The sequence below is a fragment of the Drosophila mojavensis genome, unplaced genomic scaffold, assembly GCF_018153725.1.
Source record: "Drosophila mojavensis isolate 15081-1352.22 unplaced genomic scaffold, ASM1815372v1 contig_136, whole genome shotgun sequence".
Lineage (NCBI taxonomy): Eukaryota > Metazoa > Arthropoda > Insecta > Diptera > Drosophilidae > Drosophila > Drosophila mojavensis.
Window position 1 is genome coordinate 2,457,874 of NW_025318667.1, and position 17,423 is coordinate 2,475,296.

Consider the following 17,423-nt stretch of genomic DNA (forward strand, 5'->3'; position numbering starts at 1 on the left):
CTTGGCTGATTTCTAGACTGCAAATTAAGCCGTGGGCACAATTTCAAGCTTTATTTTCCACTTCACAATAATTTCAGCGAAATTTTAATCGAAATTGAAGCCAAACGGCATTAGTCGAGACTGGAGCGAGTGCCACAGAGACGGCTCCAACTGCCGCCTTAGCCCATAGAAAATTCTGTTTCTTTTTGTCGTCTATACTGGATTCTCTTTTTGTTTGCTTTTTGCTTGATTGGATAGTCTTGATTGTTGTAGCTTTAGTTTGTCAAATCTCTACTTGATTTCTTTAAGCATTTCAATGCTTCTCTATGCAATTCTCAATGCTGAAGATTGAAATGCCAAATTGTAAATTTCTATATTCCTAGAATCTTGTAACTACTTTAGTATTTTTGAAAGTCTATTTCCATTTAGTTTCTTAAAGCTTAGTCAACGAGCAGCTATACGAGCTATCAAGTATTTTGATAGCTTAGAGCGCAATTCTAGCTGTCGAAGGGGTTTTTCTTGTGAAAGTTGTGAGCTCCCACCTAATTAAAGCTTATGGCGTCGTATCTTACTACTCTAATGGCTATATCACTTAGGGTCTCACTTTCCTTGTCAGCAGTTGCATATAGTTCATCTTCCTCGTAGACTTGAACTTAACTAACTTAACCTTACCCTACCCCTACCCTTACCCCGATCCCTACCACCATATGTGTGTATATATGTTATACCCATCTTCTTGGTAAGCAATTTCTTAAATTGTTTTGCACTCACAACTCATAATGAGGACAGCGATGACGGCAGGGATATGCATAAGACTAAGGCGGCTGTCTAAGGGTGAAGTGGTCGAAGCCCTTTGAGTGAGGGCGACCTCTAGGAATTCTATGCACTTCCTTGAACCCAAGGAACGTGTGAACGGGCATGTTAGTTTCTACTTATGTATGTAGTAAACAGCAAAAGGAAGCTTGATTATATTGAGTGTTGAGATCAGAGATAGGATTTAGCCTTATCCATCTGTCCATCTACTGTTCCTCCGTTCGTCAGATCTTCTGTATATGCGCGTCGATTCCTGCAGCTGCAAGTGCAAAAGTATTGAAGTATCAAATGCTTTCTAAAAGTCATCGATAAGTTTCGAAATCGATTACTAAAGATTCAGTATATTTCGGAAGTATTTTGTAGATTCGCAACTATAAACACCTTCAGGTCATTCAGTTCAGCCTCACATATCTCGTTTAGGCATTTCCAGTCTCTACCGTTGTCTGTACATTATTTAGGGTATCTTCTAGTCGTGCTAGCCCGTCTAACCAGCTCAGTCTTTGTTGTTTTTTGAATCGCTGACTCATAGACAACGTTAATAGCAGCAGCAGCAGCAGCAGCAAAAGTCGCAAGTCCCTATTTAAGTTTTGTAGTTTAACGCGCTTTGGCCACGCTTATCGCTCCCTCTTCAGCCACTTGAGGTCCTTTAGCTACTTCTGCTCCCTATTCCCCCCTTGGTCGCTCGCCCTTTTCCGCCTTCACTCTGCCTGCTTAGCAGATGGTTTTGCTTGCCTTTTGTCTGAAGGACGAAGGACGGACGACGCTTAATCGACTTTGCCAACATTAAATGCGTGCGGTTAGCCAGTGTAACCAAACCCCAACTGCTGCCCCTGCCCCCAAGCCCACTATCCCCTCTCTATCGCGCCCTTTCGAGCGCCCGCTGTGCATGAAAATGGCGTGAAAAACTGAATTGATGTAAAAATTCCACCCTCCATGTGCTGTATTATTTATGCCCATAAAAATATTATTGCCATTTTTTGGCATTTGGATTTTTGTAGACGTCACGACCGTCCCGTAAGCCCGGCAACGTCTTGTCAAATGTCAGGCGTGAAGTGTTTGTTGATGCGCTCCTCGTGCGCCGATGATGATGATGAGAGCGGAGCGAGTCGCTACCCGTCCAAGGCTAAGGAAATGCCGGATGTGCTGAGTAATTGGACCCATATGCTCCACCACACCCACCACCCTACAGCCCCCGCCCATACGCTGGCTGTATATATTTAGAGGGCATAGTTTTGGGTGGTTGCGGCTCGTGCGGTGACACACACACACACACATTCTCCCCCCTTTTTATTCACTTGCCACAGAAGTTACATGCGATTCAGATTTGCAGCAATCGAAATCGAAATTTTGTGATTGCAAAAACTGAGAGAAATATTTGAGGTTGGCTATGTAGAGGGTATGCGAAGAACTGGATTGAAAGACTGGTCAGATACTAAATTGAAAATTGTTGAAAACAGAAAATGCAAGGGAAGAACTTGATATGGCTGTATCCGACTAGCAAATACCCAGAACGGAAAATACAGATGTTGCTGCTGAGACTTTGAAGAAGTTCGGATCTACAAGTAAAATCTTCACGGAATTCATAGAGCTCCCAGAACATAAGGCGAGCTGGAGGTTTCACTATTTGCAATGAGTTTTTTTTAATCGAGATAATTATGAGATATTTAATACAAGATGTATATAGAATCTTTAGATTCGATACAAAAACAATACGAGAGATTTCTACCTTCTATAGTCTCCAATTGATGTTCTGAAAGTTCGACTCAAAATATTGATACTTATCGATAGAAATCAAATGAAATGAAATGAGTTACAACAAAAGTATATCTAGTCTCTATTCATGCCGGATAGACTTTCGGATGGCTAGAGAGTTGTACAGTTGGAAATGCTTGACTCAGATGGTTCATACTGTTGAAGAATATATGGTGTCTGTCATGCATTTCGCTGTCTCTTACATGCATTTTGACCAATCCAATAAACGTAGTTGAAGGTTTATGAAGACAGCAGGAAAAATGCAGTTGGTTTGGGATCAGTTGATGGCAAAACTTCAATCAAAACTGTTATGTTATGTGATATGTCAGTGGTTGAGCTGACGACAAGGGCATGCAGCTTCTGGTTTGTGAGCAGATGACAGTGAACAAAGCTAGTTGACCAACTAGGACAAAGTCAATATCAATAACAGTGCTAAAAGTGAGGTTAAACTGGATTTGAACAAAGTGTGAGGTATTTGAGCAGAACAAACAAGTTATATAAGCTTAAAGAAAACAATGAAAGCTAAAATGCTAAAAGTAAGTTTGTAATGCATTTCAATTGTTCAAAACTTGGCTAAGACAACTAAAAGTGAGGTTATGTAGTGCTTTGTGGCGTTAATATTGAAGCTATGAGTAAATTTAAGCTGAATCTGATTTACCAATTAGTTGTGCAACAATTAAATGGTTAAATGACAAAAAATGGTAGAGAAAATGAAAATGAATAGTGAAAAGTGAGGTTAGAATTGGCAATCAAGTAATCGACTTTAAGCGATTCAGTTTTCAAGAGATATTAGAATCTTAGCAAGAGAGACAATCAAAAGAAAGATATAAGTTACATCTAGCAATATTAATTGACGTATATCTTTAGAAATTTCCTCCAACGACCGCCTTTACCCTGGTAAAGGAGTATAAGTTACATATGGATTCAAATTAAACAAACTCTAGCCCTGCCCTATATAGATATACTTAGCAATTCTGCATTTTCTCTGCCTAAATGTGAGGTTATGTAAGCACGCAGCTACTATTAGGTTATGTACGTCCCCAACGGGGCAATCGAAATGGCGCTCGTTAAAACAAAATCACATTCATATTCATGTGAATGGCCACAAAATTCGAACAATTCGAATTGTCGTTTCATGTGTGCACTGATTCCATTTGGTTTTCAGCCACGTAATGCCCATTTAAATGAACTCCCATCCCATCAATTATCGGTCGGGAGTGAGGGGGGGCGGCGGCGGTCTCTGCAGTTCGCAAATAAAGTGGCGATTGGATATTACAACTTTCCGGTCACTGCATTTCTGCAAAGTTCACAAAAAAAAAAGAACTACAAATGCAAACAACATGAGGAACCCCACCAATGCCCAGCCCCAGCTGCATGCTCTCCCCTTTGGCGCTCAACTTCTGCTCCCACAAGCAGAACAGAAAATTTTCACAATGTTCGCTCAACTGTAGTGGCAAAAAAAAAAAGGGTTTCGAGGCGTCGAGTGTTGTCGTCGTGTAGTGTAGTCAAACAGGAAGTGCCACTGAGAGAGTGAGGAGGGGGGGTGACAGAGAAGGAGAGAGGGAGATTGTGTGTGTGTGGGGGAGAGAGGTGGCGCACATTTGTCAACATGTGTACAATTGCGAGCATTTAAAACTCTCGGCCCTCGGTCCTCGGCCTTGGCCAGCGGCCACAAATGAATTTATTTATTTTACGGTTTGACCCACGCCATTTATGCTCGCTCAGCCAATGCCGCCAAAGAAGCGAGTATATTGGTTTTTGCTCAACTGTGAAATGCAGACAATGAGCAATAGAGCCTTGTCTGATGTGAATCATTAAGGTTCGCATAGAAGGTGTGGCTTACAGGGATTGTTTGTATGACTTAGCTCTGTCTTAAAGCTACAGACTGGAAATTCAATATCGATAACATATGTATAAAGAAAATTTCATTAGGATTCCTAAAATACTTCGAGTTATTCAGATTCCAGTTCGAATAGCAATATTTCAACAGTTACTGTTTATCGATAACTGCCGCAGCAGCTCAAATTAGAGTTATCGATAACAGCAGCACTCTTGTTTAGTCAGCCTGGGTGTGTTACTGTTGCCCTGAAGACACTGGTGTCATCTTATATGCATATTTGATTGCATTCATCTATTTTCTGCCGCTTCCCGAGCGAGTATGCAGCAGTCGTTGCGGGTCGACTGCAACAGTTCTTATTTGTTTAATTTCATTTTACAATTTACATTCAGTTTGCATAGCAAACAATTTATGTGTTGCACGCCAGGGCCAAAGATGCGTCTCTGTCTCTCCCCGTCTCCCTCTGTCTGCCTGTCTGTCTGTCTGTCTGCCTGTCTGTCTGTCTGGCTGTCTGTGCAACCCCCTTTGTGGAGGCAGCCACACTTGGTTAGGCTGTGTGCATCTGCTTTTGACTTTGGTGGTTGCGACGACAATCAAATTTATTGAGCCAGCGCGAAGTCGTCAGGTTAGGTCAGGTGCTGTTGTGAGGATCCTTTCGATCTGCCTCACACACACACACACAAATATTTAATTAAAATTTATGGCGCACAACCCCCAGGGTGCAGCCACCCAAAGGCCGACAGCAGCGGCAGCGGCGGCGGCGGCGGCTCGACATCAGCAGTCAGCCAAGCGATGACACCCTTCAAGCAATCCCAGCGAACCCAGCGAACGTCCCAGAGCCGCAAAAGCCTGGACCGTGCGCCGTTTGCAGTTGACTTTTGTATCAGCCACGCCTCCCCCGACCTCCGCCCTCCGCCACTTGAAACTTTGTGCTCCCAAATGTCTCATTGACGGCCATTTTTAATGGTCTGCACTTGAAGTACAGCAAAAATTACAAAACACCAAACAAACAAACAAAAACAGGCATAAATCTGCCGAAAGGGCAATGCTCGACTAGCCGAATACCGCGTGGAAAAAGGAAAACATGTAAAGCTCAACAGAAGGTCTCGAAGGTCTTGTAGCCCATCTACCCCATTCAGAGCCAGCGAACTGCAGGGTATTGCATATAAATGCAGCAAACTCTGAGGCGCACAATGCACATGCGAGCTATTAAAGGAGCAGGAGAAGGAGAAGGAGGAGGAGGAGGAGTAGGAGGGGAGGGGGCAGCAAACGTTGCAACGTTGTATATAAATAAAATGTGTAAAGGATGGCGGAGATTGAGGCTTGGGGATTGGGGTAATGGGCAGCGGCTCGGAGTGCATGGAGTGCCTGGATGAAGTAATTGAGCTGTGGCAGCTAGGTGGAAATTTACCTGTAATTGCGCCCCAGAGCAAACAAATCAATTGAGCGTGTTAAAGGCCACGCAGAGTGAAGCCATTTTCTCAGATAATTGAAAGCTCCTGCTGCCACGTACACACAACGCTCATTTAATCAATCAGCTAAACAGTCGATCCATCAATCAATCAATCAATCAATCAATCAGTCAATCAATCTGACGAACGCACGAACAGCAGCAGAGCAGCGGACGCGCGGACTCTGTGAGGTGTGTGTGATTCAGTTGCCAGCTAATTGCAATTAGTGTGCGCGACTTTGACAGCTACTCTGACAACAGCAACAACAGCAAGGATAACAACGAGGATAACAATAACAACAACAGCAGCAGCTACAGAAATAACAACACGAATAGGCAGCTAGGTCAAGCTGTTGCCTGGGGTTAAGGGTTAGGGTTAACTTGTCAAGTGCAATACTAAGCAAAACAAAGTCGCTGGAGCACTGCAGTGGGGTATGCTCGACTAGCACATACCTTGCATTCCAGATAGAGATAGAGATAGAGATAGAGAGAGAGATAGAGATAGAGATAGAGATAGAGATAGAGATAGAGATAGAGATAGAGATAGAGATAGAGATAGAGATAGAGATAGAGATAGAGATAGAGATAGAGATAGAGATAGAGATAGAGATAGAGATAGAGATAGAGATAGAGATAGAGATAGAGATAGAGATAGAGATAGAGATAGAGATAGAGATAGAGATAGAGATAGAGATAGAGATAGAGATAGAGATAGAGATAGAGGTAGATTCATCATTGAAGGCAACCTGTAACATACGCTCTAACAGCAGCAATATACCCTGTAAAAAGCGTTTAATGCAATGAAGCTCGCCTGCAGCACTTGTAGCTCAAGCAGTTGAGACTTAAGCAAGCTAAGCACAGGCTTAAGGCTTTACAGTCAAAGACAGCTAGAGATTGGCTTAGTTGCTGTCAGTTGCATAGCATTTGACAAGCACTTGAACTTGTAAATGCCAAATTGATTATAGGAAAGTGTGAAAGACTTAACTGGCTGGCTGGATTTGCTACTCATTCTGCTTTATAAACCTAATATCAGTTAATATTAAGACTTGTCAAGTGTGCGGACAACTATCAGACTTGGCTGTACGTAAAGTCTGTTTGAACTTAACATGCGCATTTAACATGAACTTTACCAAGAACATTAAAGACTTTAGCCTGAAACTGTTTAGAAGAACTCTTCTCAGTCTTTGACTTGAGAAATCTTGTAAGATTTGTGAAAACTTTCCACACTGCTAGTTGATTGTTGGCAGCACTATTTTGCAGAGTTGCCAGACTGCAGCAAATTGGTGTAAATGTCAAAGAGTCTAGCGCAGCTTTGAAGGCTACCAAATGGACTAGCAAATGGCGTTTCGCAATGCTGTCAATGCAATGCACCCACACGTACACAAGCACACCTACACAAGCACACCTACACACACACACCCGCACACACACAGAAAGAGCCGCGCAGCTAAGCTTTTGTCAGGTTTCAGTTTAGTTTGGATGCTGCAATCAGCGCAATATGCTACAAAGCAAGAAATGTCACAGGCTGAAGGGGCAGAGGGAGCCAGAGAGAAAGAGAGAGAGAGAGAGATGTAGGAAGTAAAGTAGCGAGGGGAGGGATACAGAGGCAGAGCTAGAGCCAAGCCAGCCAGTTTATATTTCCTGGCCAGCACACACACACACACATACACATACATGGACAAAGTGTGTCAAAGCAAATGTGGCATGTGGCAACATGTGGCCACAGACAGTGGCTGAGCAAAGTCGTGGCCCGAGTTGGGCTTTTGCATTTGGTGTCTTTTGTGCATGTGGCTCGGGTCGGCCGGATGGATGATGGGGCCCGGGCGCGTTGCCAAAGTGCCTGCGGTTATGCGGCAATGTGGTGCACTAGCTATAGCTATAGCTGTAGCTGTAGCTGTGGCTTTGGCTGTGCCACCAAGGCTGTGCTTGCAGCGTGCAACGTTACGAAACTGAAACCGAAACTGAAACTGAAACGAGCCGCATTAACGCCGCCTTTAAAATTTATGATATTTACTCGAAGCAGCAGACGCCAACGACGATGGCGACGGCGACGGCGACGGCGACGAGTCGAGCGGGGGCGGCAGGTGTAGGCGTTGCTCGTTGCAGGTGCACACGTTGTATTGTGGCCACGTGCCAGCAGCCAACGGCTGGCTGCTTACCACTGCCTCTGCCCCTGCCCCTGCCCCTGCCTCTGTCTCTGCTTCTGTTTCTGCTTTTGGCTCTGGCTCTGCTTGTTCGCTTTGGTTATGCATTTTTTATGGGCTCACATCAAAGCCAACTAACTTGGCAATCAGAGCAGCTGCTTGGGCCAGGCCAATGAGGCAGCTGCCTCGACGACTCAACGATGACTCATCGGCCACTCAAGACGCTCGGCCATTGCACTGACTTACCACATACCCTGTGATTGGGCTCTGACGGAGCTGCTAAGCGAGCCATCTTGTGGTGTGGAGTGGTTTGGGTTCGCAATCACTAATCTGACTTTGTTTTAAGCAAATCGAAAACTTCCTTGAAAACTACTTCTCTCTCTCTCTCTCTCATTAACTCTCTTTGAGTAGATCTTATCTATGCACTTTATATGCCTCTCTATCAGTTTAAGCTTCATTTTTAAATCATGTTGTCTTTCGCACTCTCATTCTTTGCATCTCTGTTCCTCTTTCTCTGTCTTTGTATCTCTCTTTCTATTCTTCTATTTGATTCTTTATATTTTTTCGTCTCTATCGCGTATTCTTCGTCTCTTTCTTCCTCTTTCTTCCTCTTTATCTATCGAATCTCTCTCTCATTCTCACTGTACTTCTCTCTCTCTCTCACTCTCTCTCTCTCTCTCTTTCTCTCTCTCTCTCTCTCTTTCTCTCTCTCTCTCTTTCTCTCTGTCTTCCTCTCATTTTCATTGTATTTCTCTTTGTCTCTCTCTCCCTTTCTCTTTGTCTCTCTCTATCTCCCTCTATTTCCCTCTTTATCTCCCCCCTCTCTCTCTCTCTCTCTCTATATCTTTCTTCCCCTCTATCTACCAGTCTGTTCCACTCTTTCGTTGTATCAATATCTTACTTTGACTCATTTACATTCGATCTCTTTAATCTTCTACTTATCTTTCACTCTGTCTCCGTGTCTCTCACTCTCTTTATATATCAATATGTCTGTCAATTCTAACTTTCCACTCTCTCGTTCGCTTCACGCCCAAAGTCTTGCCTCACTTAAGCGAGCATAATATCTGCCTGAGTCCAGGTAAACCTCTTGCTCGCAAGGTGCATGCTGCACTTGCCTCGAATCTCTTGCATACTTCATGGGGCGAGCAGAGATTATGAGGGGGGGTGTGGGAGGATAGGTGAATGTGGCATATTATGCACACTAACCAACTGCCTTCATTCACTATGATTGGCCTTTCAATTTCAAAGCAATGCCCCAAAGGCCACAGCGAGAACTCTGCAAAAGCAAGAGCAAGAGCAAAAGCAGATGCAGAAGCAGAAGATAAAGCTGAAGGCAAAGCAGCTGCAGCAGCAGCCTTCACATTCATTTTCTTGGCTGGGAAAAGTTTTATCCATAGCTGCATTTGGATTCTAGTTAAAGTTCTTAGCTCAGTGCCGCGCCGCCCGTGCACCTGTCAACACCTGAGCCGAGCTGAGCAGAGCTGAGCTGCCGTCGCCTTTACTCCTTTCGCAAGGCGTTCGCATCGTTTTTTGTAATTTTCTTAAGTGTTTGTCTGTCTGCCAGATAAAATTATTAGCAGCCATGTTCTGTCGTCGCTGCTGGATTGATTTTACTGCCGGCGAGGAGGACTACGTCGTGTGCGCCGGTCCCTGTGCCTGGCCCTATCACGCCACCTGCGCCGCCGTCCCACGGGAGCTGGCGCGTGAGTTACGACGCAGCAGCTCAAACAACTTTGACACAAACTTTCCCAGCTTCGGTTTCGGCTTGGGCCTGGGACTGGGCCTGGGTTCTGGCTCAGGCTTGGGTCCCAATGCCGGATCCGGTTCCAGTTCCGGCTCCGGCTTGGAATGGTACTGTCACAATTGTCGTCAACTTTATCGCCTGCAATTGTTCTTTGAGGTATCTATAAGAAAATCGTGTTCCCAGATACAGACACAGACACAGATACAGATACAGATACAGATACAGATACAGATACAGATACAGATACAGATACAGATACAGATACAGATACAGATACAGATACAGATACAGATACAGATACAGATACAGATACAGATACAGATACAGATACAGATACAGATACAGATACAGATACAGATACAGATACAGATACAGATACAGATACAGATACAGATACAGATACAGATACAGATACAGATACAGATACAGATACAGATACAGATACAGATACAGATACAGATACAGATACAGATACAGATACAGATACAGATACAGATACAGATACAGATACAGATACAGATACAGATACAGATACAGATACAGATACAGATACAGATACAGATACAGATACAGATACAGATACAGATACAGATACAGTTATAGAATTGGTATTCAGATTTCTTTCTTCCTCATTATTTTAATCGCCTCCCCTTGCTCTCCATGCACTTTTCCATACACTTCAGCCATAATTGTTGTTGCTTTGCAGATTTTCATACTGTGCACTGCCACGCCCACTGTCGCTCAATCTAAGGGCCCGCCCACCTGGTCGACTGTGCACTTGACAAACAGATTTCCAGCGGCGTCGCCATTTTTAATTGTAACTGTAATTTAGCCATTGTGCTTCAACACTTTTGATGACGCAGCGTGTTCCCCCATCTCTCTCCCTCTCCCTCTCTCTCTCTCTCTCTCTCTCTCTCTCGTTCTCTCTTTTGTTCTATGTAAGCACAGCTGGCACCACTTGGCGTATGTGCGTCGCGTTCTTTAGCTCAACTTGAAATTGTTATTTTTAGCATACAAATTGCGTGAAGCCTCTCATTCCGTAGCTCTCTTTTTCTAACCTTTCTCTCTCTCTATCTCTCTCTCTCTTTTGCAGATTGCCATCTGTGATGATTACAGCCTGCCTGTAGACTTTGTTAAGAAACGACCGTCCAGTTTCGATCCCTGCCTGGCCGAGGCAATACCAACGAATCCGGAGCATTGGATAGCGCCGAGTCCACAAACTGAATTTGTAAGTCTGACTCAACAATGAACTAGTTCCGACATATCCATATGATACAAGCTTACTTTATGGGTTTCTTTTGATAAATTTCAAAATATGTATTTTAATCTAGAATCTAGAGTTTGGGCCTGATTGAACTAGTTTGCATATGAACCATTTACTTCTAATGAACTGAACGAATAACTGAACACATGGAAATTGAAATGTGCTTTAGAGCAAATGAAATTTAATGTAGGCAGCGTCTGGAGCATTAAAGCTTTCACTGGAATGAATGAAATCTTTGACAGACTTTGAAGTGGGGGCTGCAGCTGGAGATGGAGTTGAGGGGGGGAGGGGTTTCAGTGTGGGCTGTCATTGGTAAAAAGCAATTAACTGCCCTTGGGCAGCTAATTGATAAACTGCACGCACCGACGACGAGGACGACGGACGACGGACGACGGACGACATCGATGAGGACGTCGAGCGCATCGGCAATGCGCTAATGAAAAGCATGAAAAGAATTTTTCTCATTGCTGGCAATGTTCGACGTACTCGAATGACTTCTCCCCCCACAGATTGACGAGCCTTTTGATTATTTAACCGGAGCGAACAAAAGCGTCGCTCAAACAATGCACCAAGTCTATTGGCTAAATATTGCGAAATAGCTGGAAAAAATACAGCAAATAGCCAACCCTCAGCTCCTGCTGATCCCCCTGCGGCTCCTCCTGCTCCTGCTGTTGCTGCCCAGCGGGTGGTCAGCCATAAAAAGCGAGCTGAAAAGGCCTGAGATACTAAGTATTATGAAAATGTATGTATGAAGGAAGCGAGAGAGAGAGAGACAGACTGACTGAGAGAGGGAGTGAGAGAGAAGAGCTCAGCCAGCGGGCACAGGACGTGTGCGAGGAGCCTGCAGCAAATGTTGCCACAAATCAAATGTTATGCTGCCGCTGCTTCTGCCCCTCGGCTCTGTCTCTGTCCCACATGCGCCACGTAACCCCGCCTGCCAAAAATCTCGGCCCGTTATCTCGAGAGTCCGCAAAAAAATTACGTTACGGCGCTCTTTTTTAGATACCCGCTCAGTCAACTGAACAGAGCGAGCATATTGGCTTGCCTGAGTATAGAGAGAAAGCGATTAAATATTGGAAATATATAATAAATATACACGTATTGTCGTATATGGTATATATATTGTATGTATATACAGTAAGCTCCGGCTATAACGACTCCGCTTATAGCGTTTTTATGGTTATAGCCACGAAAGTTCCGGTCCCCAGACAAACTTTTATGAGCAAACGTATACGGTTATAGCGCCTTACGGGTATAACGACGGTCCTTTGAGTGTCGTTATAGCCGGATTATACTGTATGATGAATCAATCAGTCATTCCCTATGCAAGAGAAAACAACTGTATAACGAGTCTACAGTCTATTATATCTATCTATAATATATGTGTATGTATATGTATATATCTATAATATATGTGTATGTATATGTATATATATATATATATATATGTATATGTATATAGGTGTCTACGCCCGAACTTCCTCTCTCTCTCACCCTCTCTCTTTCTATCTCTCGCTCTCTCGCTCTCTCTCTCTCTCTCGCCCTCTCTCTCTATCTCTCCCTTTCTCTCTCTTTCTATCTCTCGATCTCTCTCTTTCTCTCTCTCACTCTCTCTCTTTTTGAGAGAGTGACTCTCTCTCTCTATATATATCTCCATCTCTCCTTCTCTCTCTCTCTATCTCTCTCTCACACTCACTCTGTCTCTCTCTCACACTCTCACTCTATCTCTCTCTCTCTCTATCTCTCTCTCTCTATCTCTCTCTCTCTCTCTCTGTCTCTCTTGCAAGCCGGAGCTGAGAAGCATATTGCCATTACATAGGCTCATTCGCTTCATTCCTGCATCTGTATCATATTCGAAGACGACATTACTGACACGACAAATGAGCGAGTATTGTGCAGTCAGTGTCTGCCGATTGTAGCAATCTCTATGCACATTTGGTCTCTCACTTTTTGTCGGGGCTGGAGTTTGGAATTTCGGTTTTTATGGCCGCATGCGAAATATTTGTGCTCGTATTGTGTGTTCTGTTGTGCCTCGTTGTTATCCTGTGTGTTGCTGTTGCTGCTGCTGTTGTTGTTATTGTCCTTTTGCATATTGGTCGTAAAGTGAAAGCGAGAGTGAAAGCGGCTGCTGCGTCGCCATGGCAGCGCATAAAAAACGTTGCTTTGCCACTTGAATTTCTTTTTATTGAAATTTGTTTAGCCGCAAGCCCCCAAATGAGTGTGTGTGTGCCCGAGTGTGTGTGTGTGTGTGTTAGTGTTGTAAATGTGGCCGAAATTGCGCAGCAAATGTTTTCATTGGCTTGCAGCTTGTGCTGTGGCTGCCTCGCACAGAGCCGGCCAATTGGCAAAATATTCACATTCGATTCGTTTTCGTATTCACAAATATTCACTCTGAATAGCGAATGAGCGTGATTGAATATTAAGTTGCCAACATTGTTGGCCAAATTCAACATGCTAAGCGGCCAATTGCTGACGAGTTTTGGGCAGTTTTCTGTTTGAGTTTGCCTTTCGTAAACGTTTACCTGGCTGCCTCTTTGTGGGATTCATCTTCTTGAAGCTAATTCTTCGATTTGCTTCTCAATCTTTCTATTTTGCTCTCTAAGTCTGTCTCTCTCTAAACCTAAATATTTTTACCTCTTCCTTCCATTTTCTCTTGAGCAACGACAAAGGAAAGAGTGACCCGATGTGTTTTTACTTGTTCTCTCTTGCTCACTCTCTCTCTCTCTGTCTTCCATTCTGCTTCCTTCGATCTTTATCTCTGTATCCCATGCTGTCGATCCCTCTCTATTGCTATGTCGTTCTCTCCCTATGTATGTAGCCCTCTCCCCTTCTTTCTTCGTTACTCAATTAGGTTCTCCCTCTCTCTGAGTGCCCATATCTCTATTTGTCTATGCCCTTTCTTCTCTACTTTCAGATTTCTTCTTTCTTCCCGTTCTTCCGTTCTTCCTTTCTCTCTGCTTTCTTTCATTCGTCCTATATTTCTCTATCTCTCTTTCTTTTCTTTTCTCCTCTATGTATGTCTTTGTATCCCTCTGCTGCCTCACTCATCCACGTATTTATCTCTCAATTGCGAGCCATTCGTAAACGTTTTACTGGCTGTTCACATTTGGCGTTGCTCTACACACAGCGCTATCAGCACTAAGCCGATTTCCCCCCTTAGTTGAGTGCCCCCCCGCTAAGTGCTCTGCTCCCCTTTTCACATTCGCTTTGAGCCGAGCCAATGGCCCAAAGCGTTAACGTTTAGCGCCTCTTCAACTGTGTTCCATGTACGCCATGTCCATTTGGGCGCACGCCTCCCTCTTTCTCTCTCGCTCTCTCTCTCTTCTCTCTACTCTCCTTCCCTATCGTCCTCTCTCATTCCCACTGCTTTACAGTTATTAATGTAATTTTTTATCTTATGACTTTTGTTTTGCGTAAACAGCCGCGACGCGTGTTCTGTTCACATATAAAAAGCTGCAGGCTGTATGTGGGTGTGTGTGTGTGTGCTATATAAATACTGGCCATGTTGTTGTTTTTGTTGTTGTTGTTTTTGGCACACGTTTTAATGGCAAACGCGCGCGACATTTTTGCGATATGAAAAACGTCGAAGCAAACGCCCACACCGCCCCGCCCCTTTCCTTTAGCCAGTCGCCCCCGTCTATACAGCGTCGCCTGCGCCTCTGTCTGGGCTGCATTGTGAAGTGCACTTGGGCAGAGCCGTTGCCAGCTTTAGCCTGTATTACTCTCCATGGAGCAATATCAGCGATAACTCTGCGAAAATAAAAATCAACAACAGCACAACAAAAGCCACCTGTATGTGTGTGTGTGTGTGTGTGTGTGTATGTGTGTGTAGCTGCTGCTGCTGTGGCCTTTTTGTTGATTTCAATAACTTGGCTGCGGGCGCCCTGGTTGCTTGTTGCTTGCTGTCACAGCTCACATATTACTCATACGCCGCATTGTCTAGCTTGGAAACTAGAAACAACAAACAAATGAGTATGAGAGAGAGAGAGAGAGGTGGGGCAGGGAATGTTAAAGCCAAAAGACGAAGTAGAAATGCTCTATGACAAGATTATTTTCAAGCTAAGCAAGCAGAGGAAAGCAAAGGGAGAGAGAAGAGAGAACAAATGTGAATAATATCAAGAGATCAAATGGTAAGAGTCATACAATATTTCGATAACTTCAAGAACAGCTTTACTGTTAGTTACCGACATATTGTATGACTCTTACCATTTGATCTCTTGAAAGTGTGGATATATTTTAGAAATCTTAAGAAGACTGACTTAGCTTTAACATGAGTCACATTTTGAGCTTGAGCTCTACTAGATCTTAGGCTAACATCCAGCTCGTGTTTATTGAGTCAGACCTCCAATAAGTAGCGTCAATTCTAGATGGATGAAGATATATATGTAAAATGCCATATGTTTAACTCCATTCAAAGATGAAAGCATTGCTGAAACCAATTTCAAATATAGTTAAAGCGACATACCGAACCCCCTATTCATAGTATCCAACATTTTCTAGTTTCACTATGGTAATATATACCATATCACATAACAGTATCTGAAATTCTTTACTCTATAAAAGATTTTGCTCTAGCTGCACAACTTTTGAGCTTTAAGTTTTTCCAGCTGAGTTTTCCAGATTGTGAATACCTGTTGGTTGCTCGCTTGCCTGGTTAGCGTATGCAAACACTGCTCAAAAGCATTAGGGTGAGAGAGAGGCGGAGTGCGAGAGAGGGGGTGTGGGTGGGTGGGTGTAAAAGAGACAGCTATGCTTGTTAGCTAAGCATCACGTTGAACAGAATTCGTTCATGTGTGTTTAGAAAATGGCGAAACAGCTCTTAAGTTACGTCTGCTTTCAAATCAACATCATCATCATCATGATGAGTATCAGCAAAAGCATTTTCATCAGCCGCAACATCATCTGGCAACGTTTTCATTAATGTTGCCGCATAAAAATCACGTTTCCTGCACCAACAACAACAACAACGAAGCAGAAGCACCAGAAGAAGAAGAAGCTGCACATGAACAATGAGACACACACACACACACACACACATTCATCTAACCATTTTGATTGTAGTTTGTCTAGCCTGCCAGCTAAATGCCTCTCACCCTTGCCACGCCCCGCACTGATTGTTAGCAACATTTGGTGGGCGGGAGCCAATCGAAGTCGTGTATGAAAATTCACGTTTGCCAATAATCAAGGGCAAATATTTAAAGAGCAACGAGAGTGTGTGTGCTCATGTGTGAATGTATATATATGTACACACATGTGTGTGTGTGTGTGTGTGTGCACAACATGTGAGCAAGATTTAATATGGAATGGAGCAAAAGACGATGTTAGTAAAAAACCGATTAATTGGAAGCTTAGAGAGGAAGTTAGAGTAGAACAAGAGAGAGTGAGAGAGAGGTAGATGTAGAGAAAGAGAGTTAGAGAGAAAAATAGGATGAAAGGAAGAGGGAGAGCTAAATATAAAGACTTGTGAATCTTGAATCAATATCTCGATCTATGAATCTTATATCGATATATGTGTGTTTTCTTCATAGTTCATTCTATATAAATTCTTATTTTTTCCATAGCATGTGTTTTTAAGAAGTTGAGGGTTGCTTATTCGTGTGTCACATCAATCGTCAAGTCCCGATAATTCGAAACAGCAAGGGGATCCGAATTTCTCGATTTACCAAGAAAATTCACATTATCGAGAACGATTTTTTTCAAGGGAATAGATTTTTTCGGTTTATCGCGATTTGTGATTGAGCGGGGTACAAATTATCGAGACTCGACTGTATTATAGTTGACATATATGGCGCATGCGATAGTTGCATTCGGCTCACGCGCGCATCTCTAATTGAAAAGCGCTTACAGTTCAAGATCAACCCCAAAACCAATATGCCATCTATTGACTGTGTATTGGCGTGTGTGTGTGTGTGTTTTGCATTTAAATTTTGTATTGTCTTGCATTTATGAGATTTGAATTGAGTTGAGTTATCAGCAGCAGCAACAGCAGCAGCAGCAGCAATAGCAGCAGCAGCAGCAACAGCAACAGCAACAGCCGCAGCAGCTGTCCGGGCAACGTGAGCTCAAACAAAGCCGTTGCTACTAGCCACAGCAGAGGCGGCGCTTGAGCAGGGGGATATAAAAACATATACATATATAGGTATATATGTATATAGAGAGGTGTGTGTGTGTGTGTGGCACTCACATCCATTCGATGAGCTGGCGCAGTTGAGGCTTAATTTATGAGTTTCAATTAAAAATTCCTTTCAATTTCAAAGTCCAGCAACAATAGAGTCCAGTGCTTAGTGTAAGCCGACACCCAAAGACCCCCCCACCACGCACACACACACACACACATATACGGCCACCCACAGTCGACCCCAGCTGCCAGTCTTGGCATCAATTTCCGCAACATGCAACATTGCCCAGCTCCCAGCTTCCTCTGCCCCAGCTCTGCTTGC

General features: G+C 43.6%; 1 protein-coding gene across 1 annotated transcript in view; it reads left to right on the forward strand.

Annotated features, from left to right (window-relative positions):
• Nucleotides 1-17,423, forward strand: part of LOC6585525 (putative mediator of RNA polymerase II transcription subunit 26) — a 74,662-nt gene that overhangs the window by 47,966 nt on the left and 9,273 nt on the right. Inside the window, exon 4 of the mRNA XM_044006959.1 lies at nt 10,813-10,947. Within this exon, the coding sequence (XP_043862894.1) occupies nt 10,813-10,947 (135 nt within the window). The remainder of the gene's footprint in view (nt 1-10,812; nt 10,948-17,423) is intronic.